The sequence below is a fragment of the Hippopotamus amphibius genome, chromosome 12 (genome assembly GCF_030028045.1).
Source record: "Hippopotamus amphibius kiboko isolate mHipAmp2 chromosome 12, mHipAmp2.hap2, whole genome shotgun sequence".
In the NCBI taxonomy this organism is placed as follows: domain Eukaryota; kingdom Metazoa; phylum Chordata; class Mammalia; order Artiodactyla; family Hippopotamidae; genus Hippopotamus; species Hippopotamus amphibius.
Genome location: NC_080197.1, coordinates 59,434,848 through 59,462,633, shown reverse-complemented (window position 1 = coordinate 59,462,633; position 27,786 = coordinate 59,434,848). Strand labels below are relative to the sequence as shown.

Below are 27,786 nucleotides of genomic sequence, written 5' to 3'. Positions count from 1 at the left end.
TTATTTGCTTTTTTTGCAATGTACACATTTGCAAGATGGTGTAAAACTGCTGGCGCCTTAGCACGAATCAAGGCACAAGCTGTACTAGTGGTCACATTCCTCGGGGGAGAGGGGTGATGAGCAGCCAGTCTCATATGAGAATGACCTGAAGAAGAAGTGAACATTATTAATTGTATTAAATGTCGAACCTTAAGTATATGTCTTTTTAATATTCTGTGTGATAAAATGGGAAGTGTGCATAAAGCACTTCTGCTACATAACAAATGACAACGCTATCTTCAGAAATAAACATTTGCACAACTATTTGAGTATTTTGGCAGGCATTCTGTCAAAAATGAATGAATTGAGGGACTTCTCTGGTGGCACAGTGGTTGAGAATCCGCTTGCCAATGCAGGGGACACGGGTTCAAGCCCTGGTCCACGAAGATCCCACATGCCACGAAGCAACTAAGCCCGTGGGCCACAACTACTGAACCCGTGTGCCAGAACTATTGAACCCCACACGCCTAGAGCCCATGCTCCACAACAAGAGAAGCCACCGCAATGAGAAGCCCATGCACCGCAATGAAGAGTAGTCCCCACTTGCCGCAACTAGAGAAAGCCCGTGAGCGTAGCAGTGAACACCCAATACAGCCAATAAATAAATTAATTAATTGATTTTTTAAAAATGGATGAATTGAGCATGTCACTTTCAGGAAACAACTTAAAGTGTTTGTTGCCAGTGATAAAATTCAAGCTTTCAAATAAAAATTTGAATTTTAGAAAACATATCCACCACTAGGGAGCCTGACAGTTTCCCAATCCTTAAAAATTTTTCTGATTTGAATGGAGATGATACTAATGCATGTGATTTGTTTTTGGATAATGAATAATAAAAACGTGTCAACATTGGGAATTAAAAAATTCAGTGAGCCAATTTTTTCCAAGCAATCAATGCATGATGTTGCAAAATCATGCAAGAGCTTGTGGATACAAGATCTACTCAAAGTGTAATAACAGATCAATGTTTTAGCATAATAGAGTATGTAAAGTTCATTGATTTGGTTTCAGATTCCACATTAAGGTGCTACCACCTATCAAGTCTCAGTATAGTATCAAAGAAGAATATCCACAATTATCTGAAAGGCTCTTACAATATTCCTCCTTTTTCCAACTACATATCTGTGTGAGGCCAGATTTTCTTCACATACTTCAATCAAAACAACACATTGTAACAGATGGAATATGAAGCAGGTATGAGATCCAGTTATCTTCTGTTAAGTCAGACATTAAAGAGATTTAAAAAATATAAACAATGCTACTCATTTCCCTAATTTAAAAATATGTATATAATGTGTGGTGATGGATGTTAACTAGATTTATTGTGGGATCATTTCACAATATATACAACTATTGAATCATTAGGTTCTACACCTGAAACTAATATAATTTTATATGCCAATTACACCTCAATAAACGTGTATACTGTAATTGTTTTTTCTTAAAATATGTTAATGTATTTACTTTTTTATTCATGTTTATGTTTAACAATGTTTAATCTCTATTAATACAAATGTTTTTAAATTTCTGTTTTAAATTCTAATATAGTAAATATTGACAAACATAAACAAAAATTCCATGGGATCTTCACTTTTTAATAGTAATTAGGTTTTGTCCTGAGATTAAAATATCTCAGAAGTACTGATCCAATAATGAAAAATTCTGGCGAAAAAGAGAAGTGAAATTTTAAAAGGAGAGGTAGAATTTGAACATTTTTTGGTCCCTATTTAATTATCTGTAAGACAGATTGAAAATAATACCTTAATGGTTACAAGCATGGGCTCTGAAGCAAGACTACTTCTGTCTAAGTCTTGGCTCTGAAATTTATTAGCTGCTTAATCTCTCTATTCCCCAAACTCCTGATCTGTGAAATGTAGGTAATAGATAACTTACCCACCATAACTTTATGATAGGGTCAAATGAGTTAAACCAGTTCATATAGGCCTAAATATTACTGGCAGCTCTGGGGGACAATGACATTAAATGGCCAAGCAGATCTGACAGCTACATAGTTTGTCTTGAGTAATAATATCATAATGTTTATTTACTTTTGCTTCAAGTTTTCGCAGTTTTTCTTTCTCAATTCGCTGTATTTCAAGTCTTTCCATTTCTTCTTTTTCATATTTCACACGGGCTTCCTCTAAAGACCAACAAAAAAAATTTTTTTTAGTCTGTTTTTAAGCCCTTAAAGTTACTTCAAATATTTAATATGTAGTGGTGATGGAATATTTGATAAAAGTCACAACCTTTATCATGTGGTAGAAATAAAAGTACCCGATTTCTTTCAAAAAATTAATGTGACTCTAAAAATTTCTGGCCTATGATGATATTTTTCTTCTCCAAAAAGTTTATAGCAATCCAATAATGATTTTAATCAATGAAAAGTGACATCTATCATGGGTAATTAAGAAGAGGTAAAATTCTCAGGAGATTTCCATAATCTTATAACATCTACATCATCAAAAGTTAACTACCTTAATCTTCCCTTGCTTTCACTATTAAAAAACAAAGTATGAAATCTGTGTTGAAGAATAAGAGTTTAGCCCAATATAATAAAACATTCCTCAAGATGTACATCCTGATACTGTATTCTTATCATGAGTCATCTAAAAAAGATTTGTATGATTATACATAAAAAATCAACACGGAAACCAAGGACAGACATTTAAAACCTGAATCTGAATCAACAGATGTTCTTTATACTAAAAAGCTACAACCATCTAAACTATTCAGATTTTAAAGTCGCTTTTTGTTATTTTAAATGACCAAATTTTTATTAATTTTTACTTGACATTCTTTGAAATTCCCCTTTAAACTTGATGAATAAATACAAGAGTGAGTCAAAAATTGTCCGCAATCTGGCTGTAGAATTCAAGTAGCTTTTAGAAAAGACAAATAGATCATTTCTTGATGTAATCTCTTTGCTTTTCAATACACTTTGTCCATCTGTCAACAAGTTTTGTATTCCCTCATTAAAAAACGTTTTAGCCTGAGCTTCAAGCCACAAATGTACGGCTGTCTTCACTTCTTCATCAGAAGTGAATCTTCTTCCTCATAGGGTGGCTTTCAGGGGACCAAGCAGGTGAAAGTCCGATGGAGCAAGATCAGGACTAGAGGGAGGATGCTTTACCACCTCAAAACGAAGTTTTTGCAGAGTGTCGATAGTGTTGAATGTGCACTGTCATGCAAGATCACAACATCCTTGGATAGCAGTCCTCTGCATTTAATCCAAAGTTTAGGCTTCAGCTCTTTGATAAGCACCTCTCTGTAAAGAGCACTGTAGATTTTTGATTGTTGAAGCTTTTTCCTGATAATATTCCAATACTGGCCCTTGAGAATCCCAGAAAACTGTAAGCATCAATTTTCCAGATGATGGTTGACTTTTGAACTTTTTCTTGGTCAGAGATTGAGGATGTTTCCATTCCATACTCTGCCATTTACCCTCAGGCTTGTAGTGATGAATCACAGTAATGATTCTCTTTAAGAAACTTTCACCATCTTTAGAGTATCGGTCCAAATTTTGTTTGCAGATATCCAAATGCTTCTGTTTATGCTCTTCTGTGAGTTGCTCCAGTACTTATCATGCACAAACTTTTCGAAACCTAAGTCTGTCATGGATTACTTTGCTTTGATGTGTTAAAGCATACTCCCTATAGTCCTGATCTTGCTCCATCGGACTTTCACCTGTTTGGTCCCCTGAAAGCAGCCCTATGAAGATGGAAGATTCACTTCTGATGAAGTGAAGACAGCCATGCGTTCGTGGCTAGGAGCTCAGCCTAAAACATTTTTTAATGAGGGAATACAAAAGCTTGTTGACAGATCGACAAAGTGTATTGAAAAGCAAGGAGAAACATAGGAAGAACACTCTTTGACATAAATCACAGCAAGATCTTTTTTGATCCACCCCCTAGAGTAATGGAAATAAAAACAAAAATAAATAGTGGGACCTAATGAAACTTCAAAGCTTCTGCACAGCAAAGGAAACTATAAGCAAGACGAAAAGACAACCCTCAGAATGGGAAAAAATATTTGCAAATGAATCAACAAAGGATTAATCTCCAAAATATATAAACAGTTCATCCAGCTCAATATGAAAAAACAAACAATCCAATTAAAAAATGGGCAGAAGACCTAAATAGGCATTTCTCCAAAGCAGACATACGGATGCCCAAGAGGCATATGAAAAGCTGCTCAACATCACTAATTACTAGTCAAATGCAAATCAAAACTACAATGAGGTATCACCTCACACCGGTTAGAATGGGCATCATCAGAAAATCTACAAACAGCAAATGCTGGAGAGGGTATGGAGAAAAGGGAACCCTCTTGCACTGTTGGTGGGAATGTAAATTGATACAGCCACTATGGAGAACAGTATGGAGGTTCCTTGCAAAACTAAAAATGGACTTACCATATGACCCAGCAATATACCCAGAGAACACCATACTGCAAAAAGACACATGCATTCCAATGTTCACTGCAGCACTATTTACAATAGCCAGGACATGGAAGCAACCTAAATGTCCATCAACAGATGAATGGATAAAGAAGATGTGGTACATATATACAATGGAATATTACTCAGCTGTAAAAAGGAGTGAAACTGGGACATTTGTAGAGACATGGATGGACCTAGAGACTGTCATACAGAGTGAAGTGAGTCAGAAAGAGAAAAACATATATTAACACACATATGCAGAATATAGAAAAATGGTACAAATCAACCAGTTTGCAAGGCAGAAATAGAGACATAGATGTAGCGAACAAACATATGGACACCAAGTGGGGAATGCAGGGGGGGTGGGGGGGTTGGGGGGAATGAATTGGGAGATTGGGATTGCCATATATACATTACTAATAAGAAAAAAAATGCCAAATTGTACCCTCTAAATATATGCGGTTTATTGTATGTTAACTGTATGTCAATAAAAGTTCTTAAAAAAAAGAGATTATGTCAAAAAATGATATATTTGTCTTTTCTAAAAGTTAATTAAAATAAATTCTACAGCCAGAGTGCGGATAATTTTTGACTCACCCTCGTATTAATAAACTATAAGTACTTAGGTTGCTCTGTGTATTTCTTGCTAGTGTATATTCCCCATATTTAATTTGAGTTTCAGAATTTTTGCTGCACAATCAGCACCAATGCCCTAATTTAATCGGTAAGTATAAACACTTTAAGATAGGGCTGCCATATTTAGAAAATAAAAATATAGGATGTCCCAATGAATTTTGAATTTGATGAGATGAAATTTGAATTTCAGATAAACAACAGGCTCTTTCTTTGGTTCAAGTATATCCTAAACATTGCGTGGGGCAAATTATTCCAAATTATCCATTGTTTATCTGAAATTCAAATTTAACTGGGCATCCTGTATTTTATCTGACAACTCTCCTTCAAGATATATCTGAAAGTGATTGGTGTGTACTAGCAGAAATTTCTGGGTATCTTTTAAATAGTAAATAGCTATTATAAAGCAGATTAAATTCAAAAAATTAAAAATTTTGAAACCTGTTTTTAAAAAGTATTGACTGGATGACAGAAATACCAACCTATTGTTAGTATTACCTGCATATGAAAATAGTTACCACTGTGTGTTCTATACCTTCCTCTTTTTGTCGTTTCTCCTCCTCCTCTTGTAGCTGCTTCAACCGGTCGGCTTTGGTGATTCTCTTTTTCTTACTGCCAGACTTAATAAAGGCCACAACTTTTTAAAAGGCTATTCACATGTACTCAAATTACTTAAAAATACATATCCCTCAACTAGTAATTATGAAAAACACTTCTACTTCCACGAATCCAGTCTTCTACTCATCCAAATAAGACAGCCTATTAAGTGCAAAGCCTTGACTCTGTGCCTTGAGGACAAGTATGGAAACAAGTAGGGAAATTAACGTATAAACTATTCAAAGGCAAGAGTGACAGTGACAAGTATATACAATTTAATTATCTCATTCCCAGTTTTCACATCTTTAAAGAGGTGCTAAATAAAACCTCCTTTCATTTTTGTAAGGATTAAAATAAAATACATGTAAAAATATATTTAACACTGCTGCGTGTCTATAAAAGTTAAAGATATTTTTATGACTAACAGATATAGAGAGAGTTATTTTGCAAGGCTGGAGTAAGGCCAAATTATTTTCAACAGCTGGGATCAAGTAAAATTTTTAAAGAGCAGCTAGTTTTTAAGTTTGTGCCCAACAGATTTTAACATTCAGATATGAGGGGAAGATACCCCAAGGAGAGGGAAAAGCAGGCATAAGATAGAGTTGGGAGAGCACTGGGTAGGCCCTGGGAAGGCCCAAGACGAGGCAATGATGGACATGAGAATGGAAAAGGAGGTTGGTGCCTACGCTGTTGAGATTGGACATTATTCTAAAAGAATTGGAGACCGCCTAAACGTTTTCCAGGATGTCTGTGGCTATTATCTTGAAAACTAACCTGGTGTTAGGGGGAGAAATGATTATAAAGACGATACCCTTTTGGTGACTATTAACGATAATCAATGAAGTCATGACAATGCAAATGCAGATGGGGGATGGCTCCAACAAATGTAACACTTGATCACGATTAAAACTGGAGTCAAGGAGGGGAAGGGGTCAGAGAAGAGTCAAAAAAGAAAAATAGTAGTCCATAAGGTGCAGATCTGAGAGAGAATTTGTTTAGAGAAATTTAAGTGTAATTAGTATGAAGTGCTGGTGGCTCATCCAGGCAAAGCGTGCAGGTTTCAAAACTGAAGAACTGAGATGTAGCAAAGAGCTCAGGGTTACAGAATACAGATCTGAGAACTGTCTGGGTGATGACCTCCCCACCCTTCTCTCTAAGGCAGAGTATAGAAAGACACGTGCACCATCTAAATTTAGGAAACAGCTGAGTGGTTAATGCTTGGGATATACAGACTCTCGGATGGCCACCTTCTCTTTTTGGCTCACCTACTGCAGGAGGCTCCACTGGAATCTCCAATCCATTAGTCCTGTCACTTTTTCACCATTCATCAACCTCCCCTGCCCCCACCCCACACTGTCATTTCTTCCTTACCCTGGTTAGATGTCACAGTTCATCACCATCATCACGAACTTATACATCTCCACCTCCCCTATTTTCCTCTCCCTCTGAGAAGCTCGGCTAGCAAATTTCTAGTTCTAGTTAAACCCAACTCTCCACTTAATCTAAGCTGGCAATAGGAGCAGCTGAACCTTGCCAGAGAAAAATACATGAGCTCAAATTTGTGAGCACACATTTTAAACAGGCTCTAAGCACCATCCAGTATTCCTACTACTATTTCATTTCCCTCACTCTTTAAACTTCCAAAATCCTCTCTTCTTTCCAACTGTCAGTTGTTGACCTTAACCTCTTACATCACTAGAAGCTTTAAGAATACTCTCCTTTACACACCAAATCTTTGAACCTGCCTCTATGTTTGTCTGCCTTCCTTCCTGTTACGGTTGAACTGTATGTACCTTCTGCTGAATCTGCCACTTTTATACTAGATCGTATCCCTTACTGCCTATTTAAAAGACATGGCTCCTGTAATTAACACCTCCAGTTTTTCACAGATTTCTCCCTCATTGGATTTCACATCCCTCTCCCTCTTTCGCTCCAAGGCTGTTACCCTTTATGTCAGACAGGCCGAAAGGGGTTGCTCACTGCTTCCGCGTCCCATTTTCTGCATGCCCCATTCCAATCAGGCTTTCATTTCTATTCCACCATTAAAACCTCTCTTGTTGCGGAGCCTTAAGATGCCATGTTTCCCATGACGGTGGCCAGGTTTCAGCTCTCGTTTTATTCATCTGTCATCATCATCTGACAACGTTTTCTTCCTTCATCTTGAAATATTTTCAGCAGGCCGTCAGGTGGATACTATCTGATTTCGTTTCTTCCCTCCTTCTTAGACTTCTTTTCTGGCTTCTCCTCCTCAGATGTAGTTGATCAGTAACTTTTAAAACTACTTGTTCATATGTTCCCTACAAGATTTTTGAAAAGCTATGTACCCCTTCACACATTTTTAAGTTGACATTGAAAACTTTTTACCATAAGTTTAAACAGCTGCAAATGATGTACTTCCCACTATAACATACAAAAGACAACTTTTACATCTTTTAAATACATCCATCACTATTTAAAATATACCCAATGGATCTACAGACTATACTGATTTAATGGCCAATATCAATTAAAAATATGGAAAAGCTTTTCTTTAATAAAAATTTTAATCCTTTTCTCTTTGAATTCATATTCCCATTCACCTTACTCCACAGAATCTTACCCTAATATACTACCTCTGAAAGACTTCTGTTGACTCTCCTATCATATTTGTTATAGAAAATGTGTATAAAATTTTTAATTTCCTTGACTAAGTTTCTAATCAATACAAATTTTGCTATGGATTGAGTTAATTTTACAATTATTTTTGGTATACAATTGAACAAAGCAACATTTTATATTACAAATTTTGATAAGTAAATATTAAAACATAAAAAGTAAAATTTTACTAGATAGGTGTCTTTTGATGAGATGGTTGGGTTTTTTCTTTTTCCCGGTTAGTTCATGATCCAAGGATAAATGTTAGCTATTGCTGAATGAAACAAGGATTCAGACAGATTCTATTTTAATTTTTACAGATATAAGAAGTAAGAAATCTGGTTTATATTAAAAAACCAAAGGAAATAGGTTTGTTACAGCTATATCATACAGTTCTTTGAATTCTTTCCACAACATATGCCAAAAATTACATTGACTTACCAAAAAAGTTAGTCCTAGAGATAATCACTGATTTTTGTGATGACTTTGTTTTTCTTTAAAGTTTTATTATTCAATACGTATGTATTTATTTCTAAACAATATATTTTTCTTACTTTTGAATTTTACATAAATCCAATTATACTTTATGTATACAATTGTAATTTACTTATTGTCATAAAGTATACATAACATAAAATTTACCATTTTAACCATTTTTTCGTGTGCAGGTCAGTGGCATTAATATATTCACATTGTTGTACAACCATCACTACCACCCATTTCCAGAACTTTTTCATCATGCCAGAGTGAAACTCTGTATCCATTAAACATTAACTCCCCTCCTGCCCCCAATGCCAGCCCCTAGCAATCACCATCCTACTTTCTGTCTTTATGAGTCTGACTACTCTAGATATTTCCTATAAGTAGAATAATACAATATTTGTCCTTCTGTGTAATTTACTTCTTTACATACAAATTATGGTTTGTAAGATTCATCCAAAGGGAGATACAGCAGGAGCTGTATATTTTCACTGCTGAATAGTAACTCATTATTTATCCATTTTTCTACTGGTTGACATTGGGTGGTTTCCAGTTTGTTACTATCATGAATAATGGTGCTATAAACCTTCCAGTGTATGCATCCTGGTGTCCATACAAGAGTTTCTCTACTGTGTATACCTAGAAGGAAAACTGGTGGGTAGGTGTATTTTCAGTGTTGTTAAAGTTGAATTTTCCAAAGAAATTATTCCAATTCATACTCTCATAATCTTGGTCAATATTTGTTAACTTCAGTATTTTTGCTTCTCTAGCAGTTTTTTCTTCATTTAAAATATAGATAACTTTATCAGGCTAAGGAAGTGCCCTTTAACCTATTAAATACTAAGGTACAATAATTGAATTTCTAACTCTATCTAATTATATCATTTAATTTCTTGTATTAAACCAATTCTGCTTTCCTAGGATAAACTGGATTGGGTCATGATTTATTACCATCTGTATACTTCCAAGTGAGCTTGCTAACATTTTGTTCAGAAATTTTGCATTTATGTTCATAAATGGGCTTCAATTTTCCTTTCTCATACTATTGTTAGGTTACGCAGGAATGTTTTCTCTTTTTCCATGCACTGGAAGAATTTGTACAAAAATGAAATAATTTATCTTTGAATGAAGAAATAGCTAACAAAGACTTGTAGACCTAGAATTTTCCTTCTGGGAAAAATTTTAACCACTGATTTAATTTCTTAAACGATTGTAAGACTATTCAGGTTTTCTACTTCATCATGAAAGAGTTCGAGGTTATTTTCTTTTCTATTTGTCTAATTCATATAAATTTTCTAATTTATTGACACATAAAGCTGTTCAGAGTATGTCACATTGTTAAAGTCATGTCTCTCTTTTCAGTCCTAACACAGGCATACCTTGGAGATATCACTACAATAAAGCGAATATCACAATAAAGCATGTCACAAATTCTTTGGTTTCCCAGTGCATATAAAAGTTATATTTACACTATACTGCTATTAAGTGTGCAATAGCATTGCGTCTTAAAAAAAAGGTGCACATCTTAATTTTAAAATACTTTATTGCTGGAGATCAAGTCAATGATGGGTGATGCATGTATCAATACTTCCATCTTATGGCTGAAAAATATGTCATTGTATGGATATACCACATCCTGTCTATCTACTTATCAACTGATGAATATTATGGGTTGTTTGTTGTCATGTATCTCGGTTTTTTGTTTTAAACCCACGTTATTATTCAGATTATTGTTTTCTACCTTATGCATATAATCTGTTTTGCAGGTGGAAAACACAGTTTTTGCCTGAGAAAACATTTTTCTTTCACCTTTATTTTTGAAAACTGTTTGAGCTGATACAGAATTCTAAGTTGGCAGTTATTTACCTTCAGCACATTGAAGACATCACTCCACTGTCTCTGGCTCCCATTGTTGCTGTTAAAGCCACAAGTTCAAGTTTTGCCCAGTACTGCAAATGCCCTCATGAAAAAGAGTTCTAGTGCTTCCATTATTTCTTTGGTCCCTTCCTTAATTTAGGTTTTCTCCTGATAATTTCTTACTATCTTATCAGCTCTTAAGTACTTTTAAGATGATAGTTTTGATCTATACGTATATATTTTAGTCAGCATTATTCATTGTTTTCAGCAGAAAGTTTGATCCAAAAAATCTTAAGCCCAATATTACTGAAAATAAGAAAATCAAAATAATATTTTGAAAAAATTATTTTATTTTACCATTTGCTTTGATTTTAATTAATTAATTGGCTGCATTGGGTCTTTGTTGCTGCCCGAGGGCTTTTTCTAATTGTGGCGAGTGGAGGCTACTCTTTGTTTCCGTGCATGTGCTTCTCATTGCAGTGGCTTCCCTTGTTGCAGATCATGGGCTCTAGGCACTTGCACTTCAGTAGTTGGGGCACGTGGGCTCAGTAGTTGTGGTTTGTGGGCTCAGTAGTTGTGGCTCGCAGGCTCTAGAGTGCAGGCTCAGTAGTTGTGGCGCATGGGCCTAGTTGTTCCTCGGCATGTGGGATCTTCCTGGACCAGGGCTTGAACCCATGTCCCCTGCATTGGCAGGCGGATTCTTAACCACTGCATCACCAGGGAAGTCCCTGCTTTGATTTTTTTTTTTTAATAAATTTATTTATTTACTTATTTTATTTATTTATTGGCTGAGCTGGGTCTTCGTTGCTGCACACAGGCTTTCTGTAGTTGCTGCGAGTGGGGGCTACTCTTCATTGTGGTGCACAGGCTCCTCATTGTAGTGGCTTCTCTTGCTGCAGAGCATGGGATCTAGGTGTGTGGCCTTCAAGAGTTGTGGCATATGGACTCAATAGCTGTGGCTCACGGGCTCTAGAGCACGGGCTCAATAGTTGCAGCGCACAGGCTTAGTTGCTCCATGGCATGTGGAATCTTCCCAGAGGAGGGCTCGAACCCATGTCCCCTGCATTGGCAGGCAGATTCTTAACCACTGCACCACCTAGAAAGGCCCCTGCTTTTATTTTAAGTTGATCAAAACTTTAAAGCTATAGATTTTGCTCATTCCAAGTATTAAAAAATGACTATTTACCTAATTAGCTAAGCCCAGCCTTCAAAGTTAAACCAACTGGCCATATCGTACTTACTTTCTATCACAGACTTCATGTTTCTCTACAAATAAATGTGTTAATATGCGTCCTCATGATAAGCTATCTTTTTTATTATAAGCCAGGTATGAGTTAATTCTATTTCCTCACATATTGTTTTAAAAGATGCAATAATTTAATGCCTGAACTTAACACCATTTATAGTTTAGGGTTAACATTGAATGTTCCGGGGCTTCCCTGGTAGCACAGTGGTTGAGAATCCACCTGCCAGTGCAGGGGACACGGGTTCAGTCCCTAGGCCAGGAAGCTCCCGCATGCCAAGGAGCAACTAAGCCCGTGCACCACAACTACCGAGCCTGCACTCTAGAGCCTTCGAGCCACAACTACTGAGCCCTCATGCCCCAACTACTGAAGCCCGCAGGCCTAAAGCCTGTGCTCCGCAACAAGAGAAGCCACCACAATGAGAAGCCTGCACACCACAACAAAGAGTAGCCTCCACTTGCCACAACTAGAGAAAGCCTGTGTGTAGTAATGAAGACCCAACACAGCCAATAAATAAAAATAAAATAAATTTATTAAAAAACAAAACAAAACAAAAAAACATTGAATGTTCCATAGAACCAGGACTCAAATTTTAGGCAACGAAAGCCTCTTTGTGAATATGGTTTCCCTAAGTTAAAATAGGATATAAGTATGGATATGAGTGATAGGGCCCCTTTTTGCCCATTCTTTACAGTTCCATGCCTGGAGGCACTTGGGCACCGGTCTCAATCTATTCAAATAAAATCAATTCAATCAATAAAAGTATTCCAAGTTCATCTATGCATTCATCAATCTGCAAGGCAGTTTTTGCCTACAATCTAATTAATGTCTTCTGCTATTTCATGCATTCTATGAAATACAGTGGTTTCTGAAGGAAACATACTGATGTAAATGCAGTGATGGGTCTTTTAACTGTGCACCAGCTGTTACAACCTTTTCTACAGTTTTGTACAAGTTCCTAGTTTTTGCAATCAATAATACTAACTTAAATTATATGAAGTTTCAAAGGCAACTTTAAGGTCTATGTAAAACTATTAAGCTCATTTACATTTTTACTGAAACCCTTAATCTTTCTTTGATAAAAAATAATACTATTTTTGGAGTCTGAATGTTTTATCAATAAATTGCATCGTGAAAGGATTTTTTTTGCATCATTGTTTGACAATAGTCTTACAAACAGTGTTACTAAATGAAAATTATTACCTGTCCCACCTCTCCATACTACGATATATAGGACTTCCAGAATATCTCGATATTTCAAATGCCACATTTCACCACTTACTTGTAAGACAGACCAAAACAAGAAGTCCGTAGTGCCTTGATTAAAGAAAGCCTTGCCAACATCAGTGTTTGGAACTGTCCTTTAGTTTCACAGCCCAGGCTCTCAGGCAATGAAGCACAGTCAGATTCAGAACGGATGAGAGGTATGCCTTTGTTTTGTAAAGCAGAAAGGAAATTGTGAAAGGAGAGGATGCAATGGCAACGTGGCAGAACTTCAAGACAGCAGATATTTTCCAGGAAAGAGTATGTTTTACTTCTAGAAGTAGGTTCACCTGGGTGTAAAGACTTCTGACCTACCCTGATGCAACAGCTTCCTAACTGGCCCTCCGACTTCTACTCTTGCTTCCCTGCAGTGAATTTTCTACTAACCATTTAAAGATGTAAATCAGATCATGTCACTCTTCTGCTTACAACACTCCCACACTCAGACCCAGACACTTCACCATGGGCTACCTGACTATGAATTGGCTCCTACTTATCTCCCCCAACCCTTCCACCCACCCCTCCACGCTCACCATCCCCCACCCCACATTTTATCTTTCACTTTCTACTTTGCTCATTTTATTCTAACCACCAAGGTTGTTCCCAACCGTGGGTCTTTGCAATAACTGTTTCTTCTGCCTAGAATGCTCATTTCTTCCAGGTCTCTTCTCAAACTTTAGTTCTTTAACCACCCTACATAAATAGCATCACCATTATACCCTACCCCCCCCCATTTCTCACCGACCCCTTTCTTGGTTTTCTGCACATTCAAAGCATTCTGAAAGGATATTTTTTCTTCACCTCCCCTCCCCAGACAGAATGCAAGCTTCATGGAATGAAATCACTCTCTTGAAGAGATATTTGCACCCTTATGTGCACTGCAACATTATTCACAATAGCCAAGACATGGAAACAACCTAAGTGGTATCTATCCACAGATGAATGAATAAAGAAAGTGTGATATATATATATACACACACTTACACACATTTATACACACACACACACACATATATATATAGGAATATATTCAGTCACTAAAAAAGAAGAACATCTTGTTATTTGCAACAACACAGATGAACTTGGAGGACATTATGCTAAGTGAAATAAGTCACAGAAAGATAAATACTGTATGGTCTCACTTATACGTACACTCTAAAAAAGCCAAACTCATAGAAACAGAGAGTAAATTGGTAATTGCCAGGGGCGGGGAGTGGGGGAAATGCAGAGATGTTGGTCAAAAGTTACAAACTTCCACTTATTAAAATAAGTTCAGAGGATCTACTGTACAGCATGGTGACTACAATTAACAACACTGTATTGTATACTTGAAAGTTGCTAAGACAATAGAGCTTAAATGTTCTCAACACACACAACACATAAACACAAGAAATGGTAATTATCTGAGGTGATGGATGTGTTAACCAACCTTATTTTGGTAATCATTTCATAACTCATACATATGTCAAATCATTACATTGTATACTTTGAAACTTACACAATGTTATACGTCAATTACATTTTTCTTTTTTTTTGGCTGCACTGGGTCTAGTTGCAGCAAGTGGGGGCTACTCTTCATTGCGGTGTGCAGACTTCTCATTGCGGTGGCTTCTCTTCTTGTGGAGCATGGGCTCTAGGTGTGCAGACTTCAGTAGTTGCAGCATATGGGCTCAGCAGTTGTGGTGTGTGGCCTCAATAGCTGCGGCTCTTGGGCTCTAGAGCGCGGGCTTGGTTGCCCTGCAGCACGTGGGATCTTCCCAGACCAAGGATCAAACCTATGCCCCCTGCAATTGCAGGTGGATTTTTAACCACTGCACCACCAGGGAAGTCCTGTCAATTATATATTAATAAAGCTGGAGAAAAAAAGAATGTAAGTTTTAGGAGGGCAGGGACCCTGTCTTGCTGCTGTACTCTTATTGCCTAGAACAGTGCTAAATCAATGAAACAACTATTTCTCCATAAGTTTGCAAGGTCTTACATACAAGGATCTTCATTTCTACCTTGTTTGAAGTAGTGAAAAATAGGGACAATATGAAAGTCATAGACATACTTTCAATGAAATGTGATATAGCTGTGAAAGAAGTGATGTAATTTCAATATGATGAAACAAAAGAAGGTCCCCAAGAAATATTTACTCCATTGAATCTTTGAAGCCATCAGATGTAAGATGTACCTTTAAATTATTATACCAAAAAAGGAAAGGTCCAAGATGGGAATGTAAAAGAAGATGCCTGTATATAGCTGGATATCAGGTAAACACAAATGAATCCACGATACAGAAAGATACAATCCTGAAAATGAATAGAAAGAAGGAAAAAAAATCCCTGAAAGTTTACACCACAAGCCAGTTCATGTGGATTTGCCGTCTGACCCATACCATTAGTGTGGTTCAAAAACTCTCGAGAATTTAAAGTAGTATCAGGTTGGTAGTAGGCCTAAGTGACTGACAGAAGCAAACATCTCTGGAGGAAACAGATGTCAGTTCAGGACTACAATGACTGTAAGCTATATTATCAACCATAAGACGTATCTCAATTTCGGCCACGTTAAAATGTAAAAAGATGAGTCTCCTAGAACTAATAAAATACAATATCAACAAGTGAAAACTAGAAGTTACAGAATGCTCCCATATGTAGGGAGAAAAGGGATGTGTACGTCCGTGTGTGTGTTCTTTAATGATTAGAAAATGTATGAAAAGATATGCACCGGTTCTTTTAGTTTTAGATAGGGGAAACGTTTACATTTTTAACTTTAATTTTGTACCATGTGTGTTTATTACTTTTTCCTTTTAAAAAAATCTTTAAGAAATCAGAAAGAATAAAATATATCTAACCAAGTTTTTCTAACCATACTATAAATTCCCTTTACAGACTCACCTCATCCCCAAATCATAATCTTTTAAGAATGGAAATAGTTAAAAAGTGAGTCATTTCCTCTTTATGTTTGGTTTCAAACTTCATAAGATGAAGCTCACCATTCTCTAAGAGAAACAACATTATGAACAAAATAATCCAAAAGTATTTATTTAGCACCCATACATACATGATTAAATACCAAAGTCATTAGAACAATGAGTTTTCAGATTTAAAATAATGCCTCTAAGATTTCACAATCTAAAGCTGAAAATGAACGTCTACACAAACTAATAAACTATTGCAGACCCACATATAAAAGACTGTAGTCCTCCAGAATACTTCCCCCATAAGAATGTGTCCAGAGCCTTCATAAATTTTGTTCAGCTATATCCACAGTCCCTAAAACTGTATCAGGTTGGTTATGGAGTCAAGTGGCTGAGAAGAGCAAACATAGAATGGTACTCAACAGTATTTTCTGAAGAAATGTTGAATTGTATAAATATCGAATGCACATTTATATAAGCATTTCTTCTTAAACAATCAAGGGCCCACGTGTTTTTAAGTAGTGGTAGGGTAAATGGGGTTTTACATATTCATTCAACAAATATTGACTGAATTTCTATTATGTGCCAGGCTAAATGCTCTGGATCCAAAAATAAATATGACATGCTCTTAATCTTGAACAGCTCACAATGATAAATTATTACAATAAAATGATAGGCGTTATAACTGAGGTGTGTACAAATTCATGTGCTATGAGAACAGACAGGGCAACTGATGCCACAAGAGAAGTTAACAGAGTAGTGACTTTTCAGATATGCCTTAAAGCTGGCACTCCAAACCTAAATCCCTATTGAGACCTGGCAAGGAAATGATGTAAGGGATTTGGTCATAGTCTGGACCACAACAAACTGAAGAGTGTATGCACTTCCAAAAGGGGTAGCTGTTACTTAGTGTAGCCAACTGTTCCCCATAGGACTGTAGGCCCAATGTTATCAGGTTTCCAATTTTTCAAGAATAGATGGAAATCACAATTTTGCATGAAAATACCCTGGCAACTGATTTAAAAAAAAACCCTTTTAGGTCAAATGAACTACATCTATGTTTGCCAATCAAGAGGTTATACTCTCTGCTTTAAAGTATAAATCTAGTAAGTGAAGAAGAGAGAAAAAGTTATTTGAGACATCCCTTAATGAACTCAAATTTTTACAAAGCACAAAAAAATTCAATATGTGTCACCATGCAACCCACTTAAAAACATACCTTAGAGTTTGCTTTTAAGTCACAGAAGATTTTGGAACTAAATTTTTATGTGTTTATCTGAAATGAAGAAAAACATTCCTAATCCAAAATTTTCTAGAGCACAAGTAATAAAAAACCTCAAATCTAGACACAAGTAAAAATTAAAGGCTTTTAAAAAAAACTTTGTGAAATTACAACTATCTTTTTAAATCAAATTTGAAATATGCCCTTGTTATTATAAAGGATTATTCCATGATTTAAATAGCATTAATGTCTAAAAACTAAGCTTAGTAAACTCTATGAACTATAATAAAACTACTGGAAAATGTTTAAAAGTTCTGTTTGTACAATGCCAGTGCTTTAAAACTATTTTGAGGAATAATTTCTACCTACCTTTTTCGCTTTGGGAGCCTAAAAGTTGGAAAAACAAAAGAATCGATAAATTAAAAAAATTATTCAGACATTTTAAACAAAAGTATCATGATTACCTAATGTGCTAAAATTAGGAGAAGCTGAGTAAGGAGTGTAAGGGAATTCTCTGTACCCTCTATGCAACTTTTCTATAAATGTAAAATCATCTCGGAAAGTTTTTTTAGAAAAGAATTCAGACAAAACTACAAGCAAGTCCAGGAAAGACTAAGATAGTTCACCCACTGAAGCATCTTTCGTAAGTAAGTTTTACACTCCTTATGACAATCAATGATCCATGTTTAATGAAATGCCCAATCACGAAACAGAGTACCAGTCAAGAAAGCACTAGTTTAAAGGGTTCTAAAGAACAAGAAATCATTGACTAACTATTGGTACTAATGTCAAGCTTGAAAGTGTGGGAATGGCTTCATATTATAAAGAAATAATCTTCCTATAAAGTTAGATTGTTGATTTTATAAAAAGAGGATCAGTAATTTAAAGCAGGCAAAGCTATGTCAATATCATTCCATTCAGCAATGTGTCCTAAAGCAGACCTATGCTTTTTTGGATTTTGGAAAGTATAGTATTTCAGTACATATTTACAAGTATTTTTTATTAACACTACTTGTAATCTGATTTGGCCCATGTATTCATTAGATTTCTGGTAAGGAGTTTGTAGGGGATCATGTGACTATAACATCATACACTTTCCACATCTGAAGACTTGTACAGAAGTTAGTGGTCCAAACCATAAGGTTATCGCTGTATAAAATATAAATGTTAAAACTGATACAAAGCAGTAGATTATATCTTCTTGAAAAGTGCTTATGTTTCACTAATTCATTCAGCAGGTATTTATTAATGATTTACACACAAAGGACTCTGAGATGCTGGAGGTGATATAAAGAAGAACAATGGAGACAGCTCTCATACCTTTTACAAATGTGTTTTATTTTTATCATATTTGCTGTCAATTAATAGTTAACACACTTCCCTCCGCCATGTTCCCAAGTAGCCACATTTTAAAGGTGGGTGAATTGTCATCTCTCACTAGTGCCTTTCATGTGATGCAGGTTTGGGATAAGTACATATCCTCACCCCTCCTGCAAATCATAAGAGCACCATCTAGTAGAGCAGTTCTCAAAGTTAAGGGGGCATATATGCTTGTTAAAATGCATATTCCTGGGCTGAAACTGTACATACTCACTTCTCTCTCCCCACTGTAATTCAGTTCACATTATTGGTTGAATTGTGTCCTCTCAAAATTCATACATTAAAGTCCTATCTCCCAGTATCTCTGAATTTTACGTTATCTGGAAAGAGGGTCCTTGCTGATATAATTAAATTAAGATGGGGTCATACTGGAATAGGGTGGGTCTCTGATCCAATATGACTGGTGTCCTTGTAAAAAGGGGGAAATTTGGACACACACACACACACACACACAGAAACGCCAGTGAAGAACGGGATAATGCTGCCACAAGCCAAGAAATACCAGCAGTGAGCACCTGCAGGGGGAGCATAGCCCTGACACCTTGATCTTGGACTTCTAGACTAGAGAACTGTGAAACAATTAATCTTTATTGTTTAAGCCAGTTAGTTTGTGGTATGTTGTTACTTGGCAGCCCTAGGAAACTAACATTGTAGATCTGGAGTCCAGTCTATTCCTGGAATTTGCATTTTAACTGGTATTCCAGGTTTATTAGAGGCAAATTTTCCAGAAACCACATTTCGAGAAAGATTGCTAGAGGCATCTAAGAACAAGAAACTTATGTACCGACTGGAAAATAATAAACAGGTGCTTATTGTTCCTGTAAATTATCAGCCGTTTTAAGTCTGCTTAAAATCCATTTACTCTCTGTTCTCCCTGACACGAATGTTCTCCATGCCCTATTTCTTCTCATCACTTCTGGTAAATTCATAATCATACTTTAAAACACAGCTTGAAAAGCACTGCTCTTCCCTTTCTGTTCCCTTCCCCTCTCCTGCCCCAATTTAAACATTTCCAACCTTGTGTTACTCCACTGTAGTCACTTCAATTATCACAGTTATAAAACTGTATTGTAATTAATTTGCTAAGTGTGTCTTTCATACCAGGGAGAGATTGTAATTTTCACTTTTGTGTCCTTGGCTTCAGCCTAGTGCCAAGCACAAAACAAAAACATGCTCCCTATTTTCCCTTAATTAACGAATTAATTAATTAATTATATTTTCCACTTCCTCTGGTTTTAATCATACAAGAAGATGGAAATCACGTTTCAGAAAATGGGAAATGAGAACATCGTACAGCTACATGTTGGCCTGTGTTCTTGAAGAAGACACGACAGCTGAGGAGTGCAGAAAAACAAAACAAGAAGCTTTATCATACTTAATACACACAGGGCAGGTTGTGTACCCGGAATCACAAAACAATCCAAATTTCCACAAAAGACCACATAAAATAACTTTTCAAAGCAGACTAAATTGCAACAGCTTTTAATCAATTGCTGAGGAGGCAAAAAAACACATTTCCGCCAAGCTGCAATAAAAAAGCAATTGCATGGGAATGTCTATCACTATTGGAAGTTACTACATTGAGATCGATATTTAAATCCAGCAACAGTTCGAGATTAAGACATCACCTGACCGCACTGGTCATTCCCCGTTTGCACAAACTCGTTTGGACTCCCACCTGTCCGCCGGATCCCGGACGGAAGGCCACAAGATCAGGGGAAGGTCCGTCCCTGCCAAGGGCATTGGGCTCTTTCCTAAACCGACTCGCTCCCCTCTAATAAAATATGACAGGCTCTCATTACAGCATTTAACACGATGTGGGAGAATCAATGCTCGCCCCTTCACCCGGGTCCCCCACTTTCTCTGCTCACCATGCTGAGGCATACACGACCTCCGTAGTCTGCCAAGTCCGAGTTCAGGGTTGCGCGGACAAACGCTCCCGTGTTGTCAGGACGACAAGCCCCGCCCACTGGGGGGGCCAAGGCGGGAGCGGCGATCCGCGCGTCTCGGTCTGCGCAGTCGCGCTGGCGTTCTTCCGGGCGGCGCCCCGCCCTCTTCCCGGACAGGTTGCTCCACCCACCTCCGCCGCCCCGCCTCGGTCGATGGCCGCAGGAGTCGGAACGGCCGGAGGCTTTTACGGCTGCGTCGTGCCGGAAAGTGCGTGAGTGCCGCACCGGTGAACTTTATTGTGTTTCCCGGATCCTGGGGTCTGGAGGCGGTGAAGTATGCTCTGGGCGAGGACCAGCGGGCGTGGGACAGGGTTTCTGCGCGTCTTGCGACGTTGACAGTCCCTCTCCCTGTTTCCCTAGAGTGGTTGGGGCGAATCTCTCTGTGCGGATTTCGAGAAGGAAGGGGGCCGCCGGCTGCGCGGCTGGGTCAAGTGACTGACACCGGCTCGGCTGCCTGGGCCGCCATCGCTTAGACCAGTGGGGGGCGGGGCTCGATTGGCAGTTTAGAAAAAGAGGTAAATAAGTTGGCTCCCGGAGGGTTGTTTATTTCGAAATTAATGACTTTCGGATTCTTCTTCCTGCATCTGGTTCTGTTTACTTCTGGACAAGCAAGGTATATGCCGTTTCTTCTAAAAGGAGCTCTAAACAAGACCTGTAAATGATTTGAAGCAATTCCTGGGGGTCTCTGAGACCTAGGAAGACTCGCTAAATTACGTGTCCAAGGTCAAGGTCACAGGTTGATTGTGCTAACCGGTAGAACAACCCTTCGAATGTCAGTCACCCTACTTGAAACTCTGGCAGCTTACCCAACAGGAAAACTAGACGAAATTAAGAGATTGTAAAATTAAGGTCCTTCCAAAGCTTATCTGAATTCTCTATGACTTTAGATCTAAACCCTGCTTTAGCCTGACAAGACGTGGAATGCTATAAAATTATTGCCACCATTTCTCATCTCTGAATTCTAATTTTATAATGCTCTATCCCTTGCAGTTTCATTGACTAAAGGTATTATTAGTAAATAAGCTTGTCTTTGTGGGTTGGAGTGTTATTCTCTCCAGAGAAATCCAGGTTGTGTCATAGCTGTGACATCTCACTTCCACATCCCAGGTAGCAAGATAAAAACTTGTTAATGTTGACTTCATATAGCGTTGTGAAGCTGTTTGGTGTGGAACTAAGCTTTTGTTTTAGTTTTTCAGCCAAGCTACTGATGTTTATGGTACAAAACCTTAGTCAACTGTGATGGGGGTAAGGAGGTGTGATGGTAATCCCAAATAACTTTGGTGGGCCTCTAGGAGAGAGACTTGCTCAAGTTCTCATTCCACCAACTTCCCTCCTAGGGAGAAGGATTTGCTATGGATGTGTTAGAACACGCTGGACTGTGTTCTGGGGGACCACTATGCTATGAGATTATACCAAGGAATTTATTTAGTTCTCTGCTAAGTATAGGAAGGCCCATTTCCTGTTCTTTTTTACCTTCAGACAGGTGTAGTACCTCCCTCTGAACATACATAACCATCTCCTTTCAACTCACTTCTATAATCTGGCTTCTGGGTAGGCCTAGACCAAGCAGTAAACCAGCTTTTGGGGGCAAAATGTCTTGCCACCTACCTCTTGGATTACATAGCCTTTGGCGCTGGCAAGTGTATTGGGATAAATTTTTGTGTGATGCTTTTTAGGCTTAACTGTTTTGGGGAAATGTGCTTCATCTGTTTGAGTCAAGTCTGAACTTCATGGGGAAGAGTGATTAATAACAGCTCTGGGCACCATAACCCCTAGTAAAATGACAATTCTCACTTAACCCAGAACTGGAGTTGGTTAAGTCTTACATCCTTAACCCTCAAGTCATTGGGAAAGAGCAATGGATGTGGATTGTAGACCCCTCCCCATCCAGCTTCTCAGAATGATGAGGGACTTCTCTCAGTCCCTAATTCGTTTGGCTCTTTACAAAGAGCAGTAACCTCCATGACTTCATGCAGGGTTAAGGAGCAGTCGCAGGTCCCTGCTGAATTTAAATTGTTCACCAATTCTGAACCCAAGGAAACCCATTTCTCCCAAAGGCTAAAATAAACTTAAATGCCTGAAGATCAGCATGCAATAATGAAAAACTTACTTAACTCATAAAATATCAAAGAATGGGACAAATTTACCTTAGTCACAGCAGCTACTCCTTTTGCTGTGCGGGTCCTTTATTATGCACAATTTGTAAAAAGGGCAACAGCTAAAGAGGACAATTTAAGCCACATTTCTAAAAGCTTTTACAGATTACAAATTTTGAATTAAATATAGCTATGCTCTTTGTCAGGAATTAAACAGGCTATAATTTGTAACTTTAAATTACATCTAATGTGGATTTAATTTACAGTTATTTTAAAAGCACAAGCTTCTTCAGAGTCATTCTTCACTAAGATTAAAACACACGAAAAATGGCTCACAGGGAAAAAAGTTTTTAAAATGAAATCAGGTGTTGATGTACCCAGTTAAATACACTCATCTAATTTTACTCCCTTCTAAAACCACTGAATCTTCAGTAAATCAATTTAAAAATAAATTAGAAAAATAGAAGAGGAAATGACAACAGTAAAACTTTAGAAGCTGCAAAACAGATTAATGTGACCTAGCACACTAGAAATGCCCAATTTATACTGCATAATTCTCAAAGGGCACTGGAACAGGGCCACTGGAATTGGAAATGGAGAATGAAGTAAATCAGAGAGGATTAAATGAAAGCTATTTGGGAAACACCTCTAAGTGCCCGCACCCCTCATTCCCACAGAAGACTGGAGGTTTTCTTCTGGACAAAATAAACACTAGTCTCTGGAATGGGGTGTTTTCAGGCATACTAAGTACACCAGAACCACACTGGAAGCAGATGAGGTGAGTTTGGGTACACATAATGCTGAATGCAAGGCCGATTCCTCTTCCACTTCTTAATGTTGAATTATCAAGTGCTCAGAAGATTGGAAGACTCTTCTCTGGGGAATCTGACCAGCTGGGAATGGTCTAAGACACTAACATCAGAGGTTCCGCAGTGAAGGTACCACTCAGAGCACCTTAAGTGAAGCCCAGAGTCTCTAAGCTGCAACCATGTACACAGATCTTCTAAAAAGTTTTTTTTTGGTCCTTTACTTGTAAGAGTAGACAGAAAAGGGCTCCTTTTTTCTGGAGGAAAGCTCAGAAGAGATACAAAAGCAGAAAAATAGCAATTTGGATGAAAAGAAGCTAGTACTAATGAACTCAGAAAAAAACTTCTGATACAAGGTATGCTTGTCACATGAACTAACTCATAAATTATTAGTAAACAGAGGAAGTATACAAGTATTAACATGGAAATAATGTTGGCTCCTACGTGATTTTTTTCCCCTGAGAAAGGAGCCAGAGAAGCGGATTTATAAACTCTAGCAAGAAAAGGTTTTCACTTAGTTGCTGTACTGGCAGCAGGAGCCTTCTTCAAGTATATTTGTAAAACAAATTTAAAAAGTGCTTACCCCCAGGGCTCCCTCCTCAGAGAGGTAGACCTTGTTTTTTGCAACTGTTGACTTGGTTACAGGTTGAATCACCTACCCAGACCACTAATTGGCAGCCTTGTGGTTTAGATATCTCTGCTTCCACATGTACCTCGGTATCTCCCAGCCCTGCTGTTGGCATTTTGCTAGCATATCTACACGATTTTTTAAAGTTTTACTAAGGTACAGTTGACATACACTTAAATATAAATACAGTTTTATAAATTTGACACATGCCTACACCTATGAAACCCTCACCTCAATCATGATAATAAACATATCCATTATCTCGACGGATTTTCTCCTGCCCCTTTTAATCCCTTCCTTGCTGCCAGCCTCCCACTCCCATTCACACGCTGTTATTTTTGAGCATTTTAAACATCTCTGTGGTATCCTCCAGCTATGCTGAGAGCAATCTGAGTGGCTCAAATTAGCTCTCCAGTTACCAATTTCTGTTTTTTTTATTAGTGCTCTGTTTTCAATTGCACAGGATTTGAGTGGTATGCCCCAAACCTATTCCCCAGCCCTATAAGTGCTGTCCTTTTTAATGTGTTTGCAAGATGAAAGGTTTTTCTGGACTACATATACTTACATACCTCCTACAGAATACTAACCTCAAAGGGAAAAAGCTAACTTAACCATGGAGAGTCATGACAAACACCAGCTTTATCAAGTGATCAAATTAACATCAACCATGATGGAACAAACTGGGATTGTGTCCACCTAATAGGATGCAATGAAATAAACAAAGCATGTCTAATATTTTTGCCCAAACTACGTAAGCTGAATCTAGCCATGAGTTGACATTAAAATGAGACACATTTCTATAAAATAAATGGCCTGTGATCTTCACAAATTTCAAGTTCATGAAAATCAAGGAAATTCAAAGGAATTTTTTTAGATTGAAGAAGACTAGAAACATGGAAATTAAATGCAGTGTGTAATCATGGATTGGGTACTTTTGCTATAAAAGGCATCTTTGGGACAACTGCCAAACTTGGGGTTGTGGATTTAATGGTAGTAGTATAGCAGTGTTTGTTAATTTCCTGCTTCTGGTGGTTGTATTGTCTGTAGGAAAAAGTCCTTGTTCATAGTAAATATGCTTGAAAACCGTGCTGTTCAGTATGGTAGCAACTAACCCATTGGTACCTATAAGCACTTCTGGCATAACACACTGAAATCATATTTTGGATATAAACAATATATTATAAAAAATCCACCTGTTTTATTTTTTAATATGGACTACCAAAAAAAATTACATGGGTGGGTTGCACTGTGTTTCTGTTGGATGGCACTGCGAAGTATTCAGGTTGATTTGATATGTTAGCAACTTACTCTCAAATAGTTCAGGAAAAAAAAACAGTAGTATTAAATTGCAACTTTTCTGCAAGATTGAAATTATTTTAAAATAAAAATATGTTAATGAGGGACATAAAAAGATGCAAAAGTTTTTTTTAGGTCAATAGGAAAATGGGCATTATGGAATTTTAAGGGAAGTTATAAATGACTAACTTTTATTTTGGGCCTGTCATGAACTAAACGCTTAATGATGTTAGGAATTTTAGGATTTAACCCCCACAACCATCGGGAATTATTTTCTATGTTTAGGCTATCACGGTGCCTTTAAGGAGCCACCTCTCCCTAGTAGCATGAACAAAGCACACAGAGAAGCCTGCATCCCACTGGCTGTTGCCTGCTCCTCATGTACCCCCTTACAGATTGTTCACTTGGCCTCTTCACCACTGATCTTATTGCCCATCTCCCACTAGTTGTGAACTCGCTTGACCCCCACACCCAGTTTCTCCTACTCTTTAGCCTTTCTTAGGAGGGCACTCTTGATTTGATCAGGCCTCTTCCCAGGGTCCTGCACACTGTTCTAGGCTTGCCTTGAAGGCAGGGTAAAGGCAGTTCTTTTGACAAGAAAACTGAGACTCAGAAAGTAGCCTGTATAACACTATGCAGCTGGGATTCAACTCTAGCTCTGATTCATTACACTCTGGGATAAAAGGAGGTACACCTACATATCTATTTTTGACAACCTGTTTTCTCTAACTGTCCTGTTTTCCTTGTAGGACTTATCACAATTCATAATGATCTTGTTTGCATAGTATACCCTCAGGGGATTTTAGCTCTGTGAGAGCAGATATCTTATTTGACATGTTCACAGCTACATCTCAGCACCTGGAACATAAAAGTGCTCAATAAATATTCAATGAAAAAAAAGGGGGGGTACCATTTTGCTAATGTGTAAAATCTTTTTTCTTTGATTCTAAGACTACAATGCAGTTATTTGTAAACACTTTTCTTTTTCTTTAGGTATATTAAATATAAAAGTGGATCCTTTCCGTGATAAATGAAAATGGCCAATTCTTTAAGAGGAGAAGTATTGAATCTTTATAAAAATGTAAGTAATTATGTTGCCAATTTTATAAATGTTATATGACATAGATTGTTCAGAAATATATAATCTTTCTTTTTTAAGCTGCTGTATCTTGGACGAGACTATCCAAAAGGAGCAGACTATTTTAAAAGGCGTCTGAAGAATGTTTTCCTTAAAAACAAAGATGTGAAGGACCCAGAGAAGATCAAAGAACTTATTGAACGGGGCAAATTTGTAATGAAAGAACTAGAAGCATTATACTTCCTTAGGAAATACAGAGCTATGAAACAACGCTATTATTCAGATACCAACCAAACTAACTGATCACTATTACTATAATTTGACTGAAAATCAGTGCCAGCTGTTTATGTATACCAGCTACTACAAAAATAATTCTAACTTAAAATGTCGAGATATACATTGTGTTAAAAAATACCTGAGCTCCCTTACTGAACTAAAATAGGTTTCAACTTCTATTCATACTGAGAGCTTTATCAGCAACTTTTATGCTCAGTTTTTATACTTAAATAGCAATTTATATAATGCTGCCAACTACCAAAGACTGATGAGCACCCAATTTTGAATGAAAAAGTACTTAATTTTTAATTAATAAATTTTTGCCAATTATTTTCAGCCCATCTCTGCATTTTACTGAAGAGAATGCCATTTAATGCACATTTAAGTAAGCAAAATAATTTCTTGCAAGATTATTCCCCTTAACTTTTGAAGGAGTTCCTTATTTTTGACTCCATTTGGTACATTAACAGCACATATTCAAGGTTCACTGCAAGAGAAATAGCATCTGGTAATGATTTAAGTGTAGTTAGTAGAAATAATATGTACAGAGTAAGATTATTTCTGAACTTGAAACAGCCTGCCAGCGACTGGCATTACATATACACCTATTTAATTATTTCCATTATTAATTTTGCCACTTGGCTACCTTTGGGCCTTAAAACAAATCACCTGTTGTATATCAATTACCTTCTTCAATAAAAAGTAATAAATAATGTTATTCTATTCTTTTGTCATAAAGGCAGATGTGTTTTGCATCCACTTCTAAATGAGTCAGCACGGCACAGGACCTAAACCTAACATGGTTTCAAGCAAACACTTAAACCTTTATATAACGTTCACAGCATCTTTCATTAATAAAGAACATATCTAACTTAACAAGCTGCAAAAAAGATTTACTGATATACTATAGCATCTGTGGCTTATAAACTATCCCATATCAATTATGGAGCTGATGTTTCAAATTTCCATCA

The 27,786-nt window shown here is 37.2% G+C and overlaps 2 protein-coding genes across 12 annotated transcripts in view; one reads left to right on the top strand and one right to left on the bottom strand.

Annotated features, from left to right (window-relative positions):
- DNAI7 (dynein axonemal intermediate chain 7) overlaps positions 1 to 20,633 on the bottom strand; it is a 71,788-nt gene extending 51,155 nt beyond the window's left edge. For 3 of the 5 annotated variants that reach the window (XM_057702200.1, XM_057702202.1, XM_057702204.1), the window contains exons 1-4: positions 20,558 to 20,633; positions 17,676 to 17,693; positions 5,646 to 5,730; positions 2,088 to 2,179 (exon numbers count right to left, since the gene is read on the bottom strand). In XM_057702200.1, the coding sequence (XP_057558183.1) occupies positions 2,088 to 2,179; positions 5,646 to 5,730; positions 17,676 to 17,693; positions 20,558 to 20,560 (198 nt within the window). In that variant the 5' untranslated portion in view covers positions 20,561 to 20,633. The remainder of the gene's footprint in view (positions 1 to 2,087; positions 2,180 to 5,645; positions 5,731 to 17,675; positions 17,694 to 20,557) is intronic. The other 2 variants (XM_057702201.1, XM_057702203.1) reach the window with 1 other exon arrangement.
- A 129-nt stretch (positions 20,634 to 20,762) lies between these two features.
- On the top strand, positions 20,763 to 27,537 carry ETFRF1 (electron transfer flavoprotein regulatory factor 1). 7 transcript variants are annotated; one of them, XM_057704229.1, is made up of 4 exons: positions 20,776 to 20,909; positions 20,996 to 21,150; positions 26,455 to 26,542; positions 26,621 to 27,537. In XM_057704229.1, exons 3-4 carry the CDS (start codon positions 26,492 to 26,494, stop codon positions 26,840 to 26,842), a joined length of 273 nt encoding a protein of 90 aa, XP_057560212.1. In that variant the 5' UTR covers positions 20,776 to 20,909; positions 20,996 to 21,150; positions 26,455 to 26,491; the 3' UTR covers positions 26,843 to 27,537. The 7 variants fall into 7 exon arrangements, with proteins under 7 accessions (XP_057560216.1, XP_057560212.1, XP_057560218.1 ...); XM_057704233.1 differs by lacking the exon at positions 20,996 to 21,150 and having other exon boundaries at positions 20,763 to 20,843; XM_057704235.1 differs by lacking the exon at positions 20,996 to 21,150 and having other exon boundaries at positions 20,776 to 20,847.
- The last annotated feature ends 249 nt before the right edge of the window (positions 27,538 to 27,786 follow it).

What these genes read in the sequence shown, in the direction of transcription:
- ETFRF1 (XM_057704233.1), top strand. Translation starts at nt 26,492, where the DNA reads ATGAAAATGGCCAATTCTTTAAGAGGAGAAGTATTGAATCTTTATAAA. An exon ending in TATTGAATCTTTATAAAAAT is followed by an intron (nt 26,543 to 26,620) that starts GTAAGTAATTAT and finishes TTCTTTTTTAAG; the next exon opens with CTGCTGTATCTTGGACGAGA.